Source organism: Grus americana, chromosome 1 (genome assembly GCF_028858705.1).
Source record: "Grus americana isolate bGruAme1 chromosome 1, bGruAme1.mat, whole genome shotgun sequence".
Lineage (NCBI taxonomy): Eukaryota > Metazoa > Chordata > Aves > Gruiformes > Gruidae > Grus > Grus americana.
The window spans coordinates 13,584,564-13,609,601 of NC_072852.1; the positions used below are offsets into that span (position 1 = coordinate 13,584,564).

At 35.3% G+C, this 25,038-nt stretch overlaps 1 protein-coding gene across 4 annotated transcripts in view; it reads right to left on the reverse strand.

Annotated features, from left to right (window-relative positions):
* The window catches only part of PHTF2 (putative homeodomain transcription factor 2), a 71,557-nt gene that overhangs the window by 10,410 nt on the left and 36,109 nt on the right, over nucleotides 1-25,038 (reverse strand). For 3 of the 4 annotated variants that reach the window (XM_054840292.1, XM_054840300.1, XM_054840321.1), the window contains 10 exons: nucleotides 21,145-21,310; nucleotides 20,285-20,449; nucleotides 15,049-15,250; nucleotides 12,749-12,907; nucleotides 9,273-9,491; nucleotides 6,815-6,943; nucleotides 5,438-5,710; nucleotides 4,254-4,385; nucleotides 1,659-1,745; nucleotides 541-696 (listed from right to left, as the gene is read on the reverse strand). In XM_054840292.1, the coding sequence (XP_054696267.1) occupies nucleotides 541-696; nucleotides 1,659-1,745; nucleotides 4,254-4,385; nucleotides 5,438-5,710; nucleotides 6,815-6,943; nucleotides 9,273-9,491; nucleotides 12,749-12,907; nucleotides 15,049-15,250; nucleotides 20,285-20,449; nucleotides 21,145-21,310 (1,688 nt within the window). The remainder of the gene's footprint in view (nucleotides 1-540; nucleotides 697-1,658; nucleotides 1,746-4,253; nucleotides 4,386-5,437; nucleotides 5,711-6,814; nucleotides 6,944-9,272; nucleotides 9,492-12,748; nucleotides 12,908-15,048; nucleotides 15,251-20,284; nucleotides 20,450-21,144; nucleotides 21,311-25,038) is intronic. The other variant, XM_054840310.1, reaches the window with a different exon arrangement.

Here is a 25,038-nt window from a genome sequence, read left to right on the forward strand (position 1 = left end):
TGCCGACTAGAACATTCCTGAGAAGAAAAGCACGTAGACCCAAAGTCAAGCTCGACAGATGACTGAAAGAAAAAGTTTCCAAGGAGTCTAGAGGAGACTATATGTAATCCAAGCACCCTAGCAGTCAAAATTACTGGACTGGAAACAGTGACCCACTTTGTAAAGGGTGAGTTCATTTTCAAATCTTTCACTCTCCCATCCAACACTTTGAGAGTTCAAGTTTCTTTTTCCTATTTAAAAGCTACTTTTTATGTTTGTGTTCTGTTAGATCTTTAATTCTATCAAATGACACATACTGATATCTCTAAGCACGCTCACTTAAAAAGAAACTGGGATACAGCCATCTCAATGTTCCATACAACTTTTAAACAATCACACACTTCTCACAGAAATTGAACTTCAGGCTCAAAGTGTTGTTTCACTACACCATAATTAAGTCCCTAATCCAGATGATTTTAATATGTCTAAAATGCATGCCTGAGTCCTGCCAGATGAATGACTTGTTTAGATACAAAAATACAAGTCTATACAAATTCTCACCTGCTCAGTAAGTAATATTGAGGTATTGCTGTACTTTTTACTGGTTTCAGATCCAAGAGTAATAAATCTTAAGAGAAAAAGAGTTAGTGAAATGCACCAAATTATGAGTTCCCAGTTGTAGTGACAATCAAGGAAGATCTCATGCATGTGAAGCAGCTGAAAACAAAAGAGGGTGAAAAACATCAAAATTTAATTCAAAGTAATAATTATATTACAACATAAGAAAATAATTACTTGTCTCCCAAACTCCAAGAAAAAATTCCCAGTATATAGATTGGTTATAGACATAAAAGATTTTTGAATCATAATTTAAACTCAACATTGTGTCAAAGATATGAGGTTTGAGAAAACATATGCTCTGAAAGGCTCAATCAGCATTTAGACACATCTCTTTTTTGTATCCCTAAAGGAATATAAAAAAATACACACTCCGAGACAATTTTAAACTCATGTTCAAACTTGCAAAGACACTACATGGGATGAAAACCAAAATATATCCTCAAATGTACTGAATTACATAGAAAATTGAAATCAGAGTTACTGCTAAATTATTTTTTATTAAAATATTTATATTTATAATTAGCTACCAGAAAAACACATTAGTATTAACTAGGGAAGAAAGTGGGGGGAAAAATACAACCAGAAGCCATTCAGAAGCTTCCCTGTATTCTGAAACTGAAGCTCCAGGAAAAATCTTATCCTTAAAACAATTTGCTTACTAAAAGATACTCCACTAGAGGGCAGGCTAATACAGCCAAAAATTTTGTTTCTCACAAAGATCCTCAATCAAGGTCAATCTCAAACGTCTTTGCAAAAGTATGTTTTGATGCAAATGTTAGAAAAAACACTGTGCTACAAAATCCATGACGGAAAATGAAAGAGGATTGAAAAAATAGTATGTTAGGAATTATGCTATCTATTAGTTTCTTTAGCTCTTACAGAATAATATTCTAAAAATGAACAATACAAATGAAGCTTAATCTTCTGAAAAGCTGTAACAGCTGTTACTCATTTTTCACTGTGGTCTTTTTACTTAATAGGAATCACCGTGCAAAAGGCACTCTAATTTGGAAACTATTTAAGTCATGGCTGTTTCTATACAAGTAAGATTTTCTCACCTGCGCACAACAGATAAACACAACTGAGATAGTCAGTAGGAAGGCAGATGAAACTATGACATCAACTGAGCGTTGAGGACCTCGACGCTGAAAATAAGGGAGAGATATATATGTGAGAGAAAACTTACCCAATCACCATTGATATTAGTACATCCAGTTAGATTCACACCTTGTTTCTTTGTTTCATCATGGCTCACAATTTGGCAATCTAAGTTCCAAACACCATATTAGAACCTAATGATATCACTATATTTGAATACCCCTAAAGCCATGTGAGATTAATTCAGATGCAAGCATTTAAAGGTAACAACAAGAAAAGAAAATATTCACCACTTGCTCAGTCAGCTCCTTCATGACGCAAAGTAACTTTCATGTAGGCAGCATTCCCTGGCATAACAAATTCAATACTGCACTGGGCTTTAACACCCGGTAAAACCAGTGCTAACAGAAGATTTTTGGACACCAGATCGCAATGGGATATCAAGATATGATTTCACATGGTTGGTATTTTCCATTACCTGCATCTTTCTGACACACAAAAATTGTAGCTGTAAATCACTGTCCCGTTGTGGTGTGCAATAATAAGTCTCTCACGTGTCATAATTCCCATAGAACAGGAAGGAAGACTGGGGAACAAACACACTTGTCTTGAAAGGTGTAACCTCACTGTTACCAACCATTTTTTTCATGCTTACTGGTACAATGAAATGTTTCTACCCACTGATCTTTTCCCTTTTTTTTTTTTAATTAAAGAATTAAACATTCTGTGCTGCACTGAAACATGTACAAGTTATAGTAGACATGTTTTGACTTTGTTCTCCAGACATGCTACTAATTGTATAAACATGAGAAGAATGGGAGGTGTCCATATGTAAGATATAACCTTGGAACTTGGAGAAAGAGATAGGAAGCTTAACTACTGGGGAAAAAAAAAAAAAAAAGGCAAATTGGTACTGCAGTATGCATGCACTACTTCTGTACTGAGAGAGGGTGTTTTGCCTGTGGGAGACCCGAGATGTGTACATACCGCAGCTCACGTCTTCACAGGTGGACACGTATACAGCCAAGTAACGTGCAAGCGTCGTTTGGACAGATGCTATGCCAGTGCTTGCCAGCAGCACTGCTGCACACAGGCAGGCCTGCTCCTTAGCTGCTGGTCTCCATTCCTTCCCTCGTGCTAGCACAGGTATTACGGAGCTGCCCAGTGAACCAAGTCAAGCCACAGATGGAGGTGAAAATTACTGTTCTTGACTGGTTATTTTTCAGTTGGGTCAGTTCCCTATGCACCTGCCTCTGACCACTGTCTGATTGCTTTCTTCTTTGCCACATAATTATACAAATGTTTCCAGTGGCGTAAGGAGGAATACACAGATGTGGTTGTGAGGAAAGAAGGCATGACACTCACTCCACAACAACGCTATCATATGTAGACTTTAAAGCATCAGAACTACTTTCTATTGTCCGAATGATGTTATCTTCCTTTCCTCCCATCCAGCGTCACATTACAGATGATAAGGAGAAAAAGACAAGTCTCTCAAGCGTGAAGTTTAAAGGGTACCTCTCTTTTACAACCTCCCCACAGATGCTTCCATAACACAAGGGGTATTGTGCTTGAATCATCTCAATTCCTCTTAAAATGATGCATCTTTCAACTTTAAGATTGTGCTTTACATTAAAAGCTGTGTCTGCTTTTAGTTTCTGCTTTCCACACTCCCCAGTCTCCACCCCATAACTTCTTTATGTTTTCATAATCCTTTATCTACTTCTAAAAACTACTGATAGCAGATTTCATCTAACATTTCTTAATTGCTGTTGGAAAGAAGCATAAATGCAAATAAGGGGATTACCACCACTGAAGAGATTATCAGTTACTGTTCCCCAAAAAAACCTGGTTCTGTAGAAACCAAACAGGAAAAAAATCTAGCTTCGTCTGAGCTGAATTACCTAATGCAGAGAGAAAAATGGAAAAAACTTGGGGGGGGGAAACCCAACAAAGCAAAACAAAAAAAAACCCCCAACCCTGAGTTAGATAATATGATCCTTTTCACAAATGATCATCAAAATGCTCTGGCTTTAAAAGATTGTGAGAGAAATATAAGGAGATTACTCAAATATGACTTGAACATAAAGAGATCGGAATGTCTTACAGATAATGCTTGGGGATAATTTCTAGCTTCACCTGGCACATATGTACTCCCAGCACAAATACGTATGTAAACTGTCTTGCTTCATAAATTCCTTCTGTGTTCATGACGCTAACCAGTGGGGCTCTTACAATAAGGTATCGTCTGTATTACAAGTGGTCATTTTTCCCCAACATATTCACCTGAGAGACTTTTCTGCTAGCATGAGTAACACAAGACTCCAACTCTGAACACACTCATACTTTACTCCAAGGTAAAAACTAGACATTTACTTTCTCACAGCCTGGCTGCCTGCAGACACTGCTGGCCCAGAGACACCAACATGAAGTGTGTAGGATGTGCACCAATAGGGATAAGTGCACAGGAGGAAAAATTCAGACTAGAATACCAACCTTCCATCAACAGCATATGGGATATTTTATACTAAAGTGGTAGCAAAAATATATTTTACCTTTAGATAGGACCTGAGAGAAAGCCACATTTTTATATTCTGTACTTTCTTCAAACGGAAATGAGGAACCTCTGATTTTCTTGCCCTTCTGGCAGATGTTAGATGACCAAAAAGTTTGGCAAACAGTAGCCTCTGCAGAGAAGAAAAAAAAACACCTTTAACTGTTGATTGATTTTCAAGGGCACTAAAAATAAAATGGAGACAAGGCTTCACTTACTATGTCAAAGTAACGTACAGCGTATCGATGTAAAGTAAAAATATGCTAACAATGCAGAAATAAGAGTAGCAAGTTACTAAACAGAGGAGACACTAAAATGTTTTAAATGTTGTCTTACTCTAATGAAAAACAAAATTTAGCTATACTTTGACTTCCTTTCTTGAAATTTCAGATAACAGATCTGCTATGCTATTAAAATTTGTGAGAGAATCAAACCTGCCAGTCATTTGCATTAGAAAGTGCCTGTATCACAGAAGTTCCTTCCAACAGAAATTATTATTAGGAGCAGGCTGATTCTATTCTGCTCTATTAAATCACGTCCTTGGCTATAATTTGATAAAAGAAAGTACAAAACTTTTTCTTTTGCAGACCATTATCTATATCTATACTCTGCAGCTAGTAAGGGATATTGATACTCTTTTAAAATTTTACTTGCAGTAACAAGCAATAAATTAACAGGTGTATTACTTCAGAAAGCAGCTCTCACTGTCTCCAGCTGTGGGACCGATCTACCAGCAAATCAGGCAGGGCTCTTGGCTAAGGTCTGGGCTGAACTGTTTTGAATTTAACTGGAGGTTTTGAATGAACCACACTGGTAGAACAAATTGGAAATTTAGAGTTCTTTTATTGAAACTCCTTCTCCTTGGGGAAAACTGAGACAAACTGGGACATAACTATGAGCTGAGTTAATGTACTCAGCCAGAAATCTGAAATAAAAGATTAAAAAGTTTTCCCTCAGAAATGGTCTCCAGGAAAAAAGGTTTAGCTACAGAGATGGTACAGAGACTTCAGACCATTGCAACTGAGTCATCTCCTAAACTGTAAACCCACTGAAGTATTTGTCATCATTGATCTATGAATCATAGTGCACTGAAGAAAACAAGTTTAAAATATCCACAAAGTCAAAAAACGCAAACATTAAACCATGTTTTGCTTTGGATGAAGCCTCTTGGTTTGCTGTTCATACCTGTTTGTACGTCCTCTCTGCTACACATAGCAGAAAAAAGAAAATCCACACTAGAGACAAACGGACGACAAAACTTATAATAACCATTGAGAGAACCAGAACGTCTCCATTTGATCCAAATGCAGTCATACAAAGTTCAGTGGCAGAATGTGTAGCTAGTTGTTCCAAATCTTTAGCTTGGGAAAGTCGAAAGACAAATGGCATTAAACCCAAGATTAAAGATATGACATTTCCAAAAATCTGGTAACCAATTCCTGGTATATAGCTGTTTACCTAAAACCAAAAGAAAATAAGGTGTATTTTTAATTTTGGAATTAATTTGGAATTAAATCAATAAATCATTAATGTTACTGTCTTACAAAGACAGTATAATCTGATAAGTTATATGAAACCTTCAACCAGGCATATTCACAATTTACTATTAAGAAAAAGGAAGCCCTCAAAGAGCATTTAATGGACAGGAACCAAATACAACAAATCATTTAAAAACCCAACAACACAACACTGCAGTTAAAAGACTCCAGTGCATATTCTTGTATTAAAAATTAATTCAACGCTGAATTAGCAAAGTGCACCAATCAGACTGCATTGCTTACATCTGCATGCTGCTCCTGTTTGGTTTTTGCTTTTACATTGTATGTTTATTTAAAGGAATCAAAGTGTTCACAGTGCTGACAGGACTGGAGTTCTATCGTGCTGGCTATGGCTTTAAGTTTACTTCTACTGTGGATTGTCCCACAGACTGTATCTTCTCTGAGTCAGGTACACAGATCTGAACTAAGTTTGTAAATAAGTTGCTTTTTAACAAGTTGGAGATGGTAAGTATCAACTTGTCAGAACTAGTGATAGTTTTCTTAAGCAATGCTAGGATTTTACGTTCAACTCTACAAAATGCCTACAATGTCTATATTGAAAAAGAGTACATCATCAATTAAATGCTTTTCCAAGTGTTTCCTGAAGAGGAATACTAGGAAAAGGAAGGGAGTAGTGAGACATCCCACTCTTAGATGTTTGTTTCCTAAAGAGGAAAGCTTTCTTTTCCAATCTTTACCATCTAAATACTCAGATCTGTATCAGAATCAAGGAGATAAATAAGAATATTCACAATAAAATCACTTTGGAACAATAAAAATAGAGGTTGGCTATGTTAGTAAGCACCTAGTAATGGAAACGCATATTATTGTCCCAACACTTAACATCTGGTAGCTCTTTCATCTGTTAGTGATCACTCTGTCAGAGTGATGTAAGCCATGGAACAATGTCAGTAACAGATACTTAAAAAAAAAAAAAAGAAAAAACCAACGTAAAACAATCTTATTTTTGGTACTGCTTAGACTCCTAAATACAATAATTGGATAAAGTAAAATGAATACTCACTCTGTTCATTATCATACCACTGATTTCAAGCACAGACATATCTGCTTTCTTGCAGTCATTACCCTCCCATACAATTGCACTTATTTTTTCTAGTCCTGGATTCAAACTGTGGATCCAAGGCAAATGACTCTGGGAAAGACAAGGAATATATTCCATCAGAGATAAGTATCTTTTGTCGCGTCAATATACATTTGTCAGCAACATGCTGACAAAAAGACACTTTAGACTGACGCAACTATTGTTAAATAACATTTACTTCTACTATATGCTACTATGTGTTCAACCACATTCCTCAAAATCATCCACTTCTTTTCCAAGAAATACCTGTGAGTACAGAGGTCTCTCCTTCCCCATGCTTCAGTGTTGAGTTATTGTGGTTGAGGGCTAATTGGCTTGGTTTTTTCTCAGACATATCAAACAACAGAGGTATGAAAACAAAGGTCTACTTATAAGCCATCTCTAATTTTGCCACATGTTTAATGGAGTATTTTATTTTTCCGATTATTATTTTTTTCCCCTAACATTCTGAAAACTACTCTTCTCGGGTTGAGCCTAAGGCCAACAATTTTTTTTTATTTTCTTTTAATGATATTTGTGTACTTCACAATCCTTGTTAAGGGTAAAGGCCCCCCTATGCTAACTGTATCTGGCAAGACTCAGAGCACGCAGTAGGAGTCTAATCAATACACGCTGCTCCAACAGCCAAGCAATCCCAGCCTCATCTACTGAATGCATTTATGGCTGAGGCACCTTTAAACAGACAGCCAACTGAGAAATGAAGGATCTGGAAAAATGTTGAGGCAACAAGTTATGCTGCAGCCATTTCTTGAACTCCCTCAGCCCTGAGTCCTCTCCTGTTCAAGTGATTAAAACTGCTCTCAACTCTGCCTCATCACCTAGCACTATGTGCATCAAACTACTGGAAGTGGTGGTGGTGCTGCAGGAGGGGGATGATATTATTTTTAGAAGTTTAATTTATCATTGATTAAAAGTAAAGATTTTTATTTTATTACTTGCTTTTTCAGTATTTATCTGAAAACTTTGTATTCTGCTAAGTACGTAATTATGTCCCTTTTTTTTCTCCATTGGATGAAACAAATTGATTTATATTATTAAAGCAACGCAAATACTAGTTGCAAGACTTTCTTTATCACAGATTTCCAAAGTCTTCCTCTAGAGGGAGTATCAACACCAGGAGCCGAAACTCAAAAATTCACAAGCTACAATCAAACAGAAAAACACTCAACTGCAAAAAAAACGAAGTCAATGCATATACTGCAATTCAACTCCTTATTGCAAGGCTTCTGTTTTAGTGTTTATATGGAATGTAAGCAAGAAGTAGTAAAAATAAACCACAAAAACAAAGACTGCATGAAATCCAAATTGCTATATCTTTTTGGTGTTGGGTTTTTTTTTTCTCGGGGTGGGGAGGAAGGGGGTTGTTGTTTTTTAAAATAAACAAATACATCATTTTCAGTTCTGGTTATGAGTGAAAAGCCTGTCTTCTGAAATTCTTTTCCTTAGCTAGCATTAACACCATCTCTTGCATGGTATTCCTCAGTACTGATGTATGCGCTACCAACACATATGACTTGTTTACCCAGAAGAATGTTTCCCATTCTCTCCATGTCTTTACTTAAATAGGTCAAATGAGCAATGCAATTATCATGCAATTTAAAGATAAGACTTGTACTACAAGCGTAGCTGACACTGTGACATTTGAATGGATTTTATCAAATGAAGACGAATACTTGATCGTTAACGATCAAGTATTAACAACATATTCTGCCCAACATTAACCCAAGGCAGGCTGCAACTGAAGTGTTGCCCAAAAAACGTAAAAATTTTCAGAAATTACTGCCTATATGTTGCTACAGAATAGCATTAGAGAAGGGAAATAAAATTATTAGTTTTAAGGTAAAAATAAAAATACTATATCTAAATAGAATTTAGACATACATAATACACATCTAACAGCATATATATTCATTATATATAACATCAGATACTATGTATGTTGTCTTTCTGTTTGCTTTTTTATACATACATTTATATATAAACAAACAGAAAGATGTCTGGTATGTGCTCACAAAAAAGTACTTCCACAGGGGAGGCGGGGGGGGGGGGGGGGGGGGGGGAAGAGGAGAACCCAAAAAAACCCAGAACCATCTACCACAGAGGAAATTTAAATCAATCACTTGCCCTGAACTAGAACTAAGATTCAAACACTCAAATATTCTACAGGCTATTTCAGTATATTGTCATATCCTCTGTGTTTGACAAATTAATGACCAAATAGCAGAAATCAAATTTTCCTTGTTTTAATTCTATGAAATCAGTTTGGCTTTTTTACTTTCATTTAATACAGAGCTCTTTCTCCCAGGCCTCCTGACATATGATAAAGCTGATAATACTGAACTTGTGTGTAGTGTAAAAATCAAAATTGGTGGATACCAACCTGATGAAATGGGTCATCTCTGTACTCTTTCTTCACACATGGGTTCACTTGAGGGCTTTCTACATCTGTCTCACTGGAACAGGAAGAGTGGCACTCTGCACAGTGTAAGAGGTCCTCCCACAGCACATCTTCGGTTTCTGATTCCGGCCTTGCACTCTCAGAGTCTTGTCTGGAGCTTGAACACCGAGAACTGCAGCTAGTACCTGATTTAGGTGTATCCTGAAATTAAAATATGCATTGGAATTAATGCAGCTTTTGTATTCTACATTGTTTCCTGACAGAACAGTTATAAAGTTCAAAGTACTGACTCCATGTTTATCCGGTTTTTATGTTCCACTCCATTATCTTTGTAATCAGAAAGTACATCTTTATTGAAGGAGTGTCTAAGAGGTTGTGCATTTTTAGACACTGTACAAAACAGGTAACAGGCCATGGTCCCTGCTTTGTTGGGGAGGGGGTTACATAATGAAGAATCAAATCATATTAACTATTACAAGGAAATAACTATTTTACAGATTTTTAGATCTCATTCAGTTAAGACTTTAATAGCAATTATCAAGCCACAGACTCCAACTCTGTCTCAAATTGCTGATTTTATAAGGTATAACTTAAGTCTCTTTTAAAACACTTTAAAGGTTCATTATTTTAGTGAAAATGTGAAAGACACAAATTGGGCTTAAAGCCATATACACCAGACTGAAATTGTAATATAGAAATGTGACTGAAAGTGAGAAAAACATCATCCACAAAGCATTGTAAATTAATTTGACATTTTGATTTTCTGTCTCCAGTTGTTTCAGCTGAAGTACTTTAGCTACTTATTAACTTCTCCATAGAGTAAGGAATTCTTTCTCTAGAAAGGGCAAGGCTCTGGAGGAAGAAGGGACAGATCATTTTAGTCATTCAAGACCTGAGGCACTCACATAGCCTTCCAAGCAGGCAGCATGGACACAATTTAACTAGTTTTAAAAGAAAGCTTGATAAGTTCCAGAAATACATTTTTAAATGTAAGAGCCCATAATTAAAGAGGAGTTGACTCTCAAAAGTCCTCTACAAGTCACATTCCCCCACTGTCACTACTTATATACCTTCTCAAAGACTGAGTGAGCTTGTTTAAAAGACAGTTATGCATCAGGTGTAGAGAGAAAAAATAAGTAAGAGCATACATAGCTAATGCTAGGTATACATGTTATCTACACAGACATACATACAATTTTAATTATTTTAAACAAACTGTACTTGAGAAACAAGCATGCCTTATTATGTTCCAATTTTACCTATATCTTAGATAGAGAGAAAAAAAAAATTAAGTTCGGGACACACAAATATCCCCACGCATACATATGAAAAAAATAAAATGCCTTCAAAACAAGAATGCGGAGCTTTAAACTACTTCCTACGGTAAGTAGAATCCATTTCCTGCAAGACAGGTAGGTAATCTTAAAAGCAGTACCATCCTACTCATCACTATCCTCTGGGAATTTCTGTTCCCTCTTAATACAAAATTTATTTCTGTCTACTACTTTCTCTCAAGAATATATACAATTTTTACACTAAAAAAAATAAGCAAGGAATATTTCAGCCGACCTACTAATTTAATATTATTTGTAATGCATTACTATCTGAAGAAATGTTCTTTGTTCCTCCTGAAAATCATGCTTAATGTGTTTTATGTAAGCAATTTTTTAAAGAACTATTTAGAAAAGAATCGGTCTAAACTCTTTCCCTTTCTTTTACAAAGTGAGATATAACATCAATGCAGAAAGAGCCTGAAATATTTTTTTTCCTCTTAAAAAAAAAGATAATATTATTTATAGAAGGCAGTCTCTACTGGGTATCACTGAGTCCTGAAGTTAATACAGAGCATTAAAAAGCTTGCTCAAACAACAATTAGGTTGACAAGTAAACATGAAGATAAAAGAAAATGTAGGACAGAAGTTGAGAGTATATCCACTGACTTCACTAATCTGTTTCTTTAAATACAAAGAAAGCTTTCACAGATTTGAAAACTATTGTTTCATCTTCTTTGTAATCATGTGGGGGAGGCGAGTTGGTAACAACTAAGAACAAAGAAAGGCTTCCTCTTTCATGGCATCAGTCAGCAAAGTAAATGGGGAATAAGCATAAAATATTACTGCCAAAGCTACACACCAAGCAAATTTAATCTCTTCAGTTTCTGAAGATATCTACACTGTCTTCCCTACCTCTGAAGCACTCTACATGAGAGAAAATATATTTAACCCCCCAAAAAAATTGACTGTAATCATGTCTTTCTGCTTCCTCTTGTCAAGCACTACCAGCTGCACAAGTACACAGTCAAGAGGCATCTTCTGTAATATGAAACAAACAGTTCTAAGTATTGACCTGTTCAATTATCCTAAACCAAATATGCACAAGGCATTAAACAGTCAAATCGATTAGCCTTCTGGATCGTTCTAACCAAAGTCTGTAAGAAATAATCGAAAGAACAGAAGGGAAGATTATCTAATAATGTCTTTATGCAAAGCATCAATTTTAAGGCTTTGCAATTGTTATCAGAGAAAGCAATATTTGAACCCTTCCAAGGAGGCCTTTCTCATATCAAGTAGAACACTTATGCATGAGGCTCTGCCTATTAAACTCATCTGTAAGTGAACTTCTGTCAGAGCTGAAATTGCTCTTTACACTCTTTTCTGACAGTCCTAGGGAAAAAATGGCAATACAGCCTTTAAAAAAAAAAGTTCCAGATGTCTGTTAAGTTTCATACCATTAACAAAAAAGAGCATGATTTCTTTAAAATTATAAATAAATAAAAACACAATAACATATCCCTTTCTCTTTCAATGTCTGAGTCCTTATGATTAAAGACTTTGCTCATATGGAATCTGTGAATTCCCCTCTTCTAAGCTGTGAAGTCACCAAGTCTCTTAAAATTTCTGGGGTTTTATGCATTAGCAACTTTGTTGAGATTTCAGAACAATATTTTAAATGACTGTTTCAACAAACATGAGGGAACAAAAACTGAGAGCTAGTCAATCAGACTTGTCAGACAAGAAGGCTAGTGAATCCAAAATACTAAATGGAAAGAAGCAGCAGCACCAGCATGACGAGAATTTGCATACTGCCAATTACTACTGCTTCTGTAACAAATGAGGTTTCCAGAGGAGATAACTGGTGTCAAAAGATAGCAACAGAGTTGGCCACAATCTGATGCAAGATCTATAGAATGTATTTTAGGATCCTTACAAAAAATTGAAAAATAGGATGAAGCTCAAGCCAACTAAAAAAACCCTCTTAATTTCAAAAAACTCTGACATTTAATTAACAAAACAAAACAAACAAAAAAATCATCCCCGTCCCCTACCACCATGACTTCCATTTAACAGACTCCTAAAATCCAATATAGGAGAGAAAAGGTTTGAGGAAAATATATCATTTGATAAGAAACAAAGAGGTTTTACCAATTTACAGAAAAGAAGCAGTGGAAAAGAACATACCTCCAGAGGACAGTGTTTCTTATAATGGTGAGATTTCCTGTTTCGAAGTGTACAATCACTAGAAGCCCGCTCTACATTGCGACGTAAAGAATATCCAGTTTCGGGCCCTTCCTCACTAGAAACTTCATCTGATAAATTTGTCACAGTCCTGTGCGTATCCTAGTGCAAGAAACACAGTATTAGTAAGACATACACTCATACTTACTAGGTCTTGTTCTCAACTACTGAAATCAAATTTCTTTCTGCAACATTATTATCTATGCTCAGTTAAATTTGATATTAATGCATTTCCAATTGTCAAAATTAAGTGGTACAGCAGAAATTATAAAATAGAAATCATAATACCAAAATAAACATTTCTCAGATGATGAGATTATATGATATTGCGGAACATACCTGACATTCTTATTTTAAAAGTGATTTTGTCCAAACCAAACCTACCAAGAAAGGCTTAGAGGCAATACATCCAGAAGAATTGGGGAAAGAACAAACAAAAACCCCAACCACCAAAATTATTAAAGCAGACACTGTAATACTGAATTATCAACACCTATAGTAGTACAAAGTTAGCATTTACCTCTTCTTCCAATGATAAAGTGCTACAGATTGCATATAGAATGTTCAGATCATTAATTTATTCCATTTTCCATCTCCCTGATTTTAAGCTAAATTTAAAATAGCAGTAACAGAAAAAAAAGAAGGAAAAAAAAAAAAGGGCAGCAAAGGATCACTCGGTTGTCAAAAAACTCTTTTGTGTTCTCTCATTTATTATGAGATCACCAGATAGGACCCTGCAGAGCTTCCTTTGGAGTCTTCCTGTCATCAATGAAATGCTAAAAGGACAAAAATAGTGAAGCTATTCTCTAAGAATACAATAAATCCTTTCCCCCCCTGCAAGTCAGACATCATTTTCTCTTCCATGATGAACTCTGTCTTCTGAGATGCTTCAAGGTCAAGTTATTTCACTTCTTTTAACAGCTGAGTTGCACAGAAAAAGAGGGACAGGCAGAACAGTCTGGAATGTCTGATCTACTACCTTTTGCAGTGGCACTGAAATGTATTGATTGACTTTAGAAGAAGAGATGAGAAGAAGGAAAGAAGAGAGGAGCCTATCCTAGCTACTGCCAACTTCTCTTTAATGGGGGTGCAAGTTAAACACAGACAACATCTCATCCGTTCTATCAAAGAAACTTAAAGCTCTTTAAAATTACTTTTTCTTAAAAATACTTGATTTGTTGAATTTCACCAAGAATGCAAAAAGCTTGGCATTTATAAAGACTACTGAACCTCAGTTACTATCACTGCTGAGAAAGCACCTCCTGCAGAGCAACAGAGTGAAGTTTTTGCCCTGAGATGAACCTTTATCACCATCATTTTGACTTAATCATATGGATCTTTAAGGGATTGTTAAATAACTTGGCTATGAAATCCACAAAGAATGTCTTTCCTTTATAAAAATGTGTATTTGTAGGCTTCCAGTAGAATAACCTTTTCCTTTAATATTATCATGGAAAAACCCTTGCTATGATTGATGAGGGGTGGTAAATACTACTGAGACAGAGTCAAGTACAATAGCTGTGATGGCAGCTAATATATGTCCAAATGCCAATGATAAGAAAGCCAGCAAAAATGTTTTCAAAAAGTTATTCCATAGAACAGTAAAATGAAAACAGGATATCCAGGAGATAATCAGATCCAGTCAAATTAAAAGTTCTGCTTGCTTTCATGATCACTTCCTATGCTTTCATCTCATCCCTATTCCTCACTATAGAGAGTCCTGCCTGTTTCATTGAGAGGGAAGTCATGCTTTCCTCATCTTCCACAGAAATCAACCCAAGAAAGTCCAAAGAAAGGAAAAGGAAGATGATTCACAGGCAAATGCTCAGAATGACCTCAAAATTACAAATTGTCAGTAATCCAAAATTTGTTCCATTTTAGCATAGAGACAGACTTGTGCCCAGAGTATCAAAGAGGCAGGAAAAGGTACAGCGTTTAGCTGGTCTGGAAAAACCCACAGATAAAAGACAGCACACAAATTTGTGCATTGAATTACAGAATGGCAAAGAATGTCTGGATGTCAGTAAGGATCTTCGTACAAGAAAAAGAAAAGGCTAGGAATATAAGGATGAAATAAGCAGACTTACCAATTTTTGGCCTCAGGACCCTAAGCCTAATTTCATTTTTTAAATATTTTTAAGGATAAAGTAGATAAGAATGCATCAAAAGCATCATAAAAATACACCTGGTGTATCATTTGACAAATTAGTAATCCTGCTTTGAAAGCACCGAAGCACACTTACTTTGTGATGACTGTGGTTGTTGAAGGCATCTCTCACTGTTGCAGTGCTCCACCCTGACTCTTCTGGCTTAATCACTTCACATCGACGCTCATGGGCCTGCATACATTCTTCACTGCTTTTACCTGTCTTTTTCCCATCAAGGGACACGTAGCCATTATCAGTCTCAGTGGATTTATCTATCGAGTTTTTTGCTTTCTTAGATCTATATTTGAAACAAATACATGTATTAATGATTCTCTCATTTTTTTCCCAGTCTAAATCCTGCTTATCCCTCTCAACCCATGTTTTAGTTTTACTACTAAGATGACCACAAACTAATAATATGAACGTTAGATGCAATATGTGTAACTATTTCATCTTCTGAATACCCATCATCCTTTCCTAAAATTGTTACAAAAGAAACTGTATCTAAAATATAATTCTATCATTAGCTACTGAAAGAAAAGGAAACCTATGTTTTAAAACTAAAACTTCCCAGCAACTTTGGCAACAGAAGAACCACAAATCTCAAATGTAAATGAGAAACTTCTCTATCTTAACAATAAGAAAGTTATGTTAAAAGTTGCTTTGAATTAATAACACTTAAAGAAAGTATGCCATTTCCTGAAGCTGCAAACATGCTGTTTAGTACTCTGCACAAAGATATTTTTGCTGTTGTTTTAAATACACTCTGCTTATTAACTCTACTAAACAGAAGGTGATTTACCTTTTTCCATATTATCCATTAACCCTAGCAACATATTTTGATATATCTTACAACACACTAATTAAGTCTGTTTTCAAATCATAAAATAAGTTTATGAATTATGCCTCAGCATTATTATTCTTAAGACTACTAATATTGATAATAGTCTTCCATATCATTCTCTAGACGTAAAGGCCCTTATCTAGTCAACAGACCTTGCAGCAAGAACATCTAATGCAAGAAAAAGGCTTTCTAAAAGCAAACGTTCAGATCATTACACTTCCAAATTAGAAAGTGCAGTCGATGAAGGAATGAAAAGGAATAGCAGCTTGCTACCTTATCGATAGAGACTATTTTAAGAATACAGAAGCTTAAGCAAAGACTTAAAGTAAATTACATTAAAAAAAATCAGAACAGTAATTAATATCTTGTATTCATTAGTTTTTGTTTGTTAGATTCCCAGAACACTTGTGAAAGAGAAAAAGGTGTTATGAAACAAGTTGCCAGATTTTTTTGTTTGTTTTTAATAAAGTAGAACAGTGGACACAGGTCATAAAACTATGAAGAATCTGTTCAATCGATCTTGTGCTCCCATGAGGGAATATGCATTGCCTTCCTCTTTAAGGAGTGAGGCATTCTGTGAGAGCTTGGATTACACAGCAGAAGATTAAATTCCTCTTTAATATGTACAACAAACGAACCAGGAGAATTGGGATAGTCGCCTCACATTCCTCCCAAGATAAGGTATTCCACATAGATAGGGGAGACCTGAACACAAAAAATGGCTAGGGAGAGTTGGATAAAACAGAAAAATCCAAAAAGGAACAATTCATCTGTTGGAATGCAGACAAAATAATGAAGAGAAGAGACAACGTTACTAAGGTGTTTCATCCTCCTTTCCCATCTTTAATCTCATTCCACCTTCCCTCACCCCTTCCTGGGAAAAAAGCTAACAGCATTTTATTTTTTTTTAAAGCTAAAGTAACTGCTGCTGCACTTCTTGTGGGAAGCTACAGAACTCACCTACTATTCCCTGGCCTACTCCCAAAATTCTTAATAAATTTTATTTCTAAATGAGCAAAAAACCCAGCAGAAACACTTTCTGTAGTTATTATATATTTGCATAGATTAATTTTTATTATAAGCTTACAGAGGTAAAGAGACAGCAAGATGCTTTAGCATGTGTTTTATGGTGGAGCAGCAGTTAGTAAGCCTCCTCCTGTTTGCAAATTACCAATGTCCCAGCTCACACACAGAATTTTAATTTTCTAGGTTCATTAAGATCATCTAAAACATTATTGAGGTTTTGGACAAAAAGGTTAAACTACCAACAGTAAACATGTTAGAACTTTAGTTCTGTGCCGTTCCGTAATGTCACTGTCTTATCTTCATTAACAGTTAAACAACTGAAGAAAGAGAAAGCTTAGCTTATTATTTAATGGAAAGGCAAGTATCAGCCTTTCAGTGGCAACTCATTGCAAAATAATGTTTCAGTAAGCTCAGATGTGAGCACTAAGGAAGCAGCACTAATATTAAATTATCTGCAATAAGCAGGAACCTAGAAAGGCAAATTTTTAATGCATTAAATATACTTTTGGCACTTTTTAAAAATTTCTTTTTGTGAGTGCGAATGGGAATGCAGTTCTCATCATATGCATACACACATCCAGTCAGACTTACTCCACAAGTTACTAAGCTGTATGAGTGGAATAACAGGACAACTCTTACAAGTTTGATTTGAGAATTTTTTATACATTTCACATGAAACTTGAAAGCTACTAGGGAGAAGTAACCTTAAACAGTTGAGTGGGAATAGATAAGAGAAAAAGAGAACGTATGTATGTAAGTATGTATAATTTGTTCAGATAGAACTTCACTACTCAAGCACTTTAAGTGCTTTTAAGATAAAACTGCAAGACAAATACTAGTCTGATATTAACTAAGGCTCATTTTCAAAAACAAGTAACTTGACTGAAGTCTTTCATTTGTTTCTAACATAGAAACCAAAGTTATTTTTTGTAAGAACCCCTGATTTCAAGTGTAAGCCTCAAACCAGAAAAGTATAACTTTTGGCTTAAAGTTAGGCTTTTGTGCACTGTACTGTGTTAAAAGAAAAAACAACAAAAATGAACAATACTTCCCTAGCCGATAGAAATGTATAGTTTCCTAGAATTAATACATACATATATATATATATATATATATCTCGTTAATCAACTTTTTAAATTTCATGCTACAATTAGAAGTATTTAAAACAGGATAACACCATGAAAAAATCCAAGGTCTTAAAAAGCCTGAGCATATGCAAAAGCTAAGTCAAGAATGACTTTCAGTCTTATTCATGCATTAGCTAGAGAAAGTATTAAGGAAGATTTAAATCGAGTTTCTGGAAGACTGTAGATTTTCACTGTCAAGTATTCCATTCCAATGTATTTTAAATGGGGCTGGTCAAAAAACTCTCCTCTGTATTCACACTGCAAAACTTAGAAAGAAGTTACAATTGTAAGATTTCCATAATTGGAGTAAGGACACACACAGAGCGCAAAGTCCCAAATCAGTAGTACATTCTGAATAAATTACCTATTTGGATACTGCCCTCCTTTCCAGTAAAACTAATAATTAGTATTTTCTAAATTGCCCCATGGTGGATTAAAGTTTAGAATTATATTTTATTCATCAGACTGAGTTCTGCCATTCAAAAGGATATTTATTGAATACACAGATCCAGATTGCCAACGACCCAAGTGTAGGCAAATGATCTAGGTACACAGGGTCTTGCCCTAAAGCAAAGAACATAATTTCTGAGGTTAATTTTGAAACCACGTGTTTAAGAGCTGTATTTAAAACTCCAGAAAATGGTATCTCAAAGCTTAATATATGTGAAAAACTGCTGTAACTAAACACTAACGAGACACTCTAGTATGCTTATGTAAAGAGCTTCAAAATATGTCTTAAGAAACAAGACAGATGTCACTGTACAGCTTTCTTGCACTGACGAAGGTGCAAGGAATCATAAGATTTTCTTCAGCAACATCACCAAGTAAAGTAGTTGATGTCGTCCATGCTGCACTCCTGCTTACTCATTCCCAGCCTCACTCTGCCACGCCACCATGCTGACAAAACTGTTTGCACTACCACACAAAAAATTACATGAAGAAACTGGTCTGCATTATCTCCTGGGAAAAAAGGTTATTTTTCAGCTGGACGAGTTGTCAATATGGTTTGTATGGCTCCAGACAAACAAACAACTGTGTGTCTGCAACCGAACAGGTAACAAACGACTAAGGGCTACTTACAGCATTCTCAGTCACTCTGTGGTCTTTGTCCTTTGAACATACTCTGTATACTAAGTAGTCATCACTGAGGCTTAACATCTATATATATACACACACACTACCTCTCATTAAATGGTTTAAGCAAGTCCTTAGAGCAAGTCCCACACAGCCCTTCTCAACTGAAAACACTCTGAACCCAATATCAGGGAGGGAAGGAAAAAATGAATCTTCCAACACTCCTCTTCTTATTGCAGATCAGTATCTTCAATGAATGGAAAACATTCAAAAGTTTACAAGATTACACTCCAAATGTACCAGAAAGTAACACATACAGACCCAAAGAACAGCAGTGGTATCTGTTACTATAACTCGCAGCTTGTCAAAGCTAGCTTAATCTACACAGGAAAAAGTCAAACAAACTCTTTCCTCACAATATTTTTAAAACTTCTCCAGTTTCAACTAGATATTCCCAGAATGTAACATAAGATAAGCTTTACCAGTGGTTAAGAGCACATATCACAAGTATGACAGACACGTTAGTGTTGCCATATGTAAGATGCAGCATGCACAACAAAACATCAATGTAATAACTTGCAGTATCCCTTTTCTCAATTTCATACTATTTTATGAGCATATTTTCTCTTGTTAATAAATGCTGATATATAGCACTCTCAGTGCTGCGTGTATAGCATAACACAGAATTCTTGAACATAGAATGTTTTTTTAAAAAACTTTTTAATTGCCCAGAGCACTGCATCAGCAGATTGATCATTTGCAAAACAGCTCTGGATATTTCTTCCAATCATTAAAAAAATGTCTCTTCAATGTTTATTCATAAAATAAATGCTGCGCCTATTTGAATCCTAAAGGCTTTTCCTTCAGCAAGTGTGTGATTTGATGACAGTGACAGAGTTCAGTAAGCATTCTCTCAGAGTAATAAGCAGCTAATATAATAAAGTAAAATTAAAGAGTCAAATTTTCTCATTGGATTAGAATTGAGAAACTGAGTTGGTTCGTTCCTGATAGCCCACACAGAGAACTCCTACATCAAAATATAATTTAACTAGAAGTTAATTCAATATCTTTTCTAAATTATTGCATCAGCATTTTCAAGAGTCAAGAAACACCACATTAGTACATGTTCAAATACTGAGATGAGTTTACTATTAAGAACAAAAACTAAATCAACAAAAGTTTAATCATTACATCAATGTTTACTTATTAGAAAAGGGATAGTGCATCTCTAACACATATGTAGCCTTGAATAAATACAAACCCTGATAAAAAGAAAGCAGCATGCCAGATATCTCTGAAGACAGCGCCAATACTGCAAGAGGTGCTTGTACCGTAGCTCTGCACTGTTCCCTCCTGTGTGTTATCTGTGGTACTAGAGCCATCTCCTTCCCTATGTACTTCCAAATGTGCTGCTTTCCTTAATTTCCTTCATCAGAAGAGATTAAAATTGGAAGGTAGCTTTGTAAGTGTAATCTACTAGTTCTATAATGTGTTCAGCAGTTAAAGCATGCAAAAATAAGCAAGATTTCAAAATATTTTGCTAAAGCTTTATCACATCAATTTAATAAACTCCATTTAATAAAACTCGGCATAACAATTATTCATTATCATAATACTTAACCCAAAATACATTTCAAGTCATCATCAGAGGCTTAGACCTGCAAAATTTACCACTGCAGGTTTCCCCATTTTAATGGGACAACTCACTGTAGTAATCCATACTCGGTGAAGTGCTTGGAAGACTTAAGTTTACGCTTCCAATAGCATCTCCTTCACTGTATGTTTCCCACAGAGAGCATTAGTCAGCACTGCAGAGTTCTAAAACTAAATTTGCAGTAATATAAATACGGTGACTCCACTACTATTCAGATACAAACTGTTCTGAGGCAGAATGTCAGATTCAATGCATTAAAATTCAAATAAAACAATGCATAAATTAGTCAATGCGTAAAATTTAAAGACCACCAATTAAGCACCCGTTTCAAAGTTTCAGATTAAAACAGAGCACCAATCTCTCATCTCTTGCAATGCAGAGACTGTAAGCATTTTTTTTTTTTCCAAGCATGTTCTTTAGAATAGTTTAACAATCCTAAATGATAAGTACTTTAACATGGACTATACCTTCTTCTTTTACCCCCTGTGCTGGGAGGTGGCTTAGGAGTTCGTGTTGAAACAATCTGACAATGCACAGTTCCAAGTAGCAACATTAGCCATATTGGCCCAATTACTTCAGTCAGAGGTATATTATGTGGGCTTTGGGCTGTATAGAATAACACTACAGCAGCAACTGGAAAAGAAGGGAAATGAAGTTGAGTTCAATATTTGAAATGTCTAAAATGGCCAACTCGTTATATGGCTTTTGTTTAAAAGAGAAACAGTCCGATGTAGTCCTTTAGTGCATTTTAAACCAAACCATGTAATTTTGAGAGGAAGGAATTATAATTGCAATGAAATAGACAGTAAAAGATTTAAATAGTTGCTTACTGTCTTAATACCCATCTCTTCTTTTACACTTGTCATATTATAGCTATTGATCAAAAAAAGGTGCAGAATAAAGCAGAGGGGAAGTATTTGGAAAGCTAGATCTGTCATTAAACAACCTTAAAATAAGGTGAAACATCAGTAGGAGACAAAAACAAAAAGCAAACATCATCCTTAAAGCAGCTCAAATAAATCTAATTCTGTATCACCTATAACAATGCAGCAAAATCCAACAAGTTAGGTGAGCGTAGGACTCATCAAACCAGGAGCAGGTTGTCCAGGGAGGTTGAAGTCTCTCCATCCTTGGATATATTCAAGCCCTGCCTGGACACAGCCCTGAGCATCCTGCTCTAGCTGACCCTGCTTTCAGCAGGAGTTCAGATTAGATGATCTCCAGAGATCCCTGCAAACTTCAGCCTGTGATTCTGTGGAACCATACATCTATTTCAACACTAAGGACCAACAGACTTGAGACTAGAAACTATATTCTCTAGTAGAAAGCATTTTAAACTCCAAAGTTGCCCATATGGATAGACAGACATACATAAGTGCAACCTTGTATATGTTTCATATATCCTCGGGTGTATATTTTCTAGTAATAAGGAAAGATCAAAGATAAACCATGTAAATTATGAGGTAGTCCAGGACTACCAACTAGCACTTGTGGTTGGAAAAGGGGCAGCTTCCAATTGCATAGTTAACCGTTAATTTTGTAACCCTATAACCAGCTTTCCATACATAGACAACACCCACGCAGCTCTTCTTGCTCCTGTACCCAGAGCCCAACCACTTCCACAACTCAGGAATGTCTTTCCAGGCTTCAGGTCAATCTAAACACATTCAACAGGCATGGGGCAGACAGAAGAGGCAATCCCTCTCTTTTCTCTGCTTATTTTATCTTCTTGTTGCTCTGCCTCTGTGGCTTGAAGTGCTGTGTCCTGGAACTCAGCTGAGAGAAGCTATCCAGAAAAAAAAAACCCACACCAAAACCAGAAACTCCAAGAAACAATTCAGAAACAGAACAGGGGAATAAATCTCTGTGCCTAACATCCACACAGCCCACGAGAACTTGGTTTTGTTCTTGTGCCACTAAGAAGTGAAAGTCCCATAACTTAGACCTACTCCTAGCAGAAGAAATACACAGCACAAGTTCAACAGCTTTCACCAGCTCTCTACTAAAATTAATTGAAAAAAAATACAGCCACATGCAAATTTATGTGCCATATTCAAACACTTAAAGTATATCGCATGAAGCCATGCCTAACACAGCAGATACCTGGATGTGATGTTTTCCACTAGAAAGAGATTAGACGTGTTTTTCATGAAATAATCTTTAGCAAGATAACCAGTATTAGAAACACAATGAATGTACAAAACAACAGAATTATTTTTGATTGTGGTAATCTATTTCTAGTTTCCCATCAGTCTTTTTCCTAAATTAAAGCACAGAAGTCTTAGATACAACACACAGGGTATCTTTTATTACTATATGTGGACTAAGTTTGTGCCGTATGAGGTTTCTCATAAAGACAGTGTGCATCAATCAGAAATCCAACTTATTATAAAATAAACAAAAAAAGGTACAGATAGTAAAAGGTACAGACAATATTTACCTCTTTCTAAATGAGCTTATCTGAGTTTCTCACACATTTAATTAGCTTCATAAGGTATAAAGTGTAAATAAGTAGCCAATTTTGATTCCTGCCATACAGTTTAGATAAACATAAACTTCTGAGAACACAGAGCTTCACAGATTCATGTGAAATGATTTCAGGAGTAGGCCTCCACAAAATAATTTCAAATTTCACTACAAGATTTCTTCTGCTATTTAAAAAACATTTAGCAAAGCAGAGTGATCTAGAAAAAACTGTCATCTTCCAGAAGATACAAATCTGTAGATTGCAGCTTTTTACCATGAAGTTTCACACAGATTTAAGAAAATGTTACCAATCTCCTGATCCTTTCAGTAGGTTGGGAGGGAAATCCAAGAACTTCTTTCTGCACAGTGCGTCGATATGGTGTAATTCAGATTATCCTAGAATTGCTCCTACCAACAGCTAGGTCTTTGAACAGAATTTCTCACACCGCTTTTAATTATTTCTTTACTTATTTATAGTATTTGGATTTGTACTTTTCTAAATTACAATGGTTTATTTTGTGAAATGGAATTGTATCACGTAGAGCAAAAAGCTGTATCAAAGAAAGCAGCTGTACATTTCAAAGACCAACAAATATTTATTTTTACAGTATTTAAAACTTTCAAATATGAAAAAATATTACATTTAAAACTGCATGCAAACATACATGTATATGTATCTCACCACAATAAACAATCATTATATCACTATTAAAGTTTCTTGTTTCATACTTAAGAAACATGCAATAGATACACACACTATAATTTCACATTTCATTTTCCTATTAGAATATAGAAACATTTTTAAAGTAAAAATGAGGTAATGCTATATAATAAATGGATATGGAGTCAGAAGAAAAAGGTTTTACTTCGACCTTAATTCATCAGCCTGTTCCGTGACCTTGGACAAAAAACATTTCTCCGTAGTTCTCCTATCACACATCATGCTAATCATACTTTATACTAAAGGAAACCAATGTAAATAAAAACTGGAGTTCAAATCTACAGCCAAGGAAAGAATTCTTTTCTGTAGACTTACATAAATGCTAGCAAGTATCCTGCTAAAGCTAATCAATTTCAAAGCAATAATTCCAAGTAATGCAGTTCATTTATAAATCTACAGAAAATACTTTATAATTAAATAAAATTAAATAAAATCATTTAACTAAACATATATAAACAAAATAAAGTGAGACCATCTTACAACGGTGTCAGTGAGAATCTGTCATGATGACAGAAAGTCTGAGCTACAATACAAAATTCAGAGTCAGGGCAGAAATACAGCCACTGAAATTTGAAGTGTTTTGTTGTTAAGTTTTCATAACAGATTCTTGATGTTTTGATGCTGCCTTACTGATTTTGTATGAAATGAATAACTGAGGACACCTTCTGAGTAACATATAAGCAAAACTTATACAGAAGTACTAGAAGAGGCTTGAGGGGGTTTGTTTTGAATACTTTCCAATTTAAAAAAAATTGGCAATTTAATTTCACTTACGTCTACAAGTCTTCCAATTTACTTCAAGAACCATCAAAAACTCTGCAGTTAATTCAGCACAATTTAAATGGCAAGTGTTTCAAATAGTTGGATTATAGTGTAATATGGAATGCTATTAATTCTTTTTGAGTATTTGTTAATTCACAGCCTCAGAAATATCAGAAATATTTTGTCACATTACAGACTACATGGATTAGGGAAATGATGCATTCCAACCATAACTTTAGTAAATCACAGATCCCCAGAAATCTGAGGGGAAAAAAAGTTAATAATATAACTTTGTAATTAATGTCCTAAAAAACTTGCTTGCAGAAGCATTGTCTCATAATTTGCTGCTTTTAGTCTTATGAAGGCTCCATAAATTAAGCATAGGTATATTTTTTAAATAAATTTAAGAACA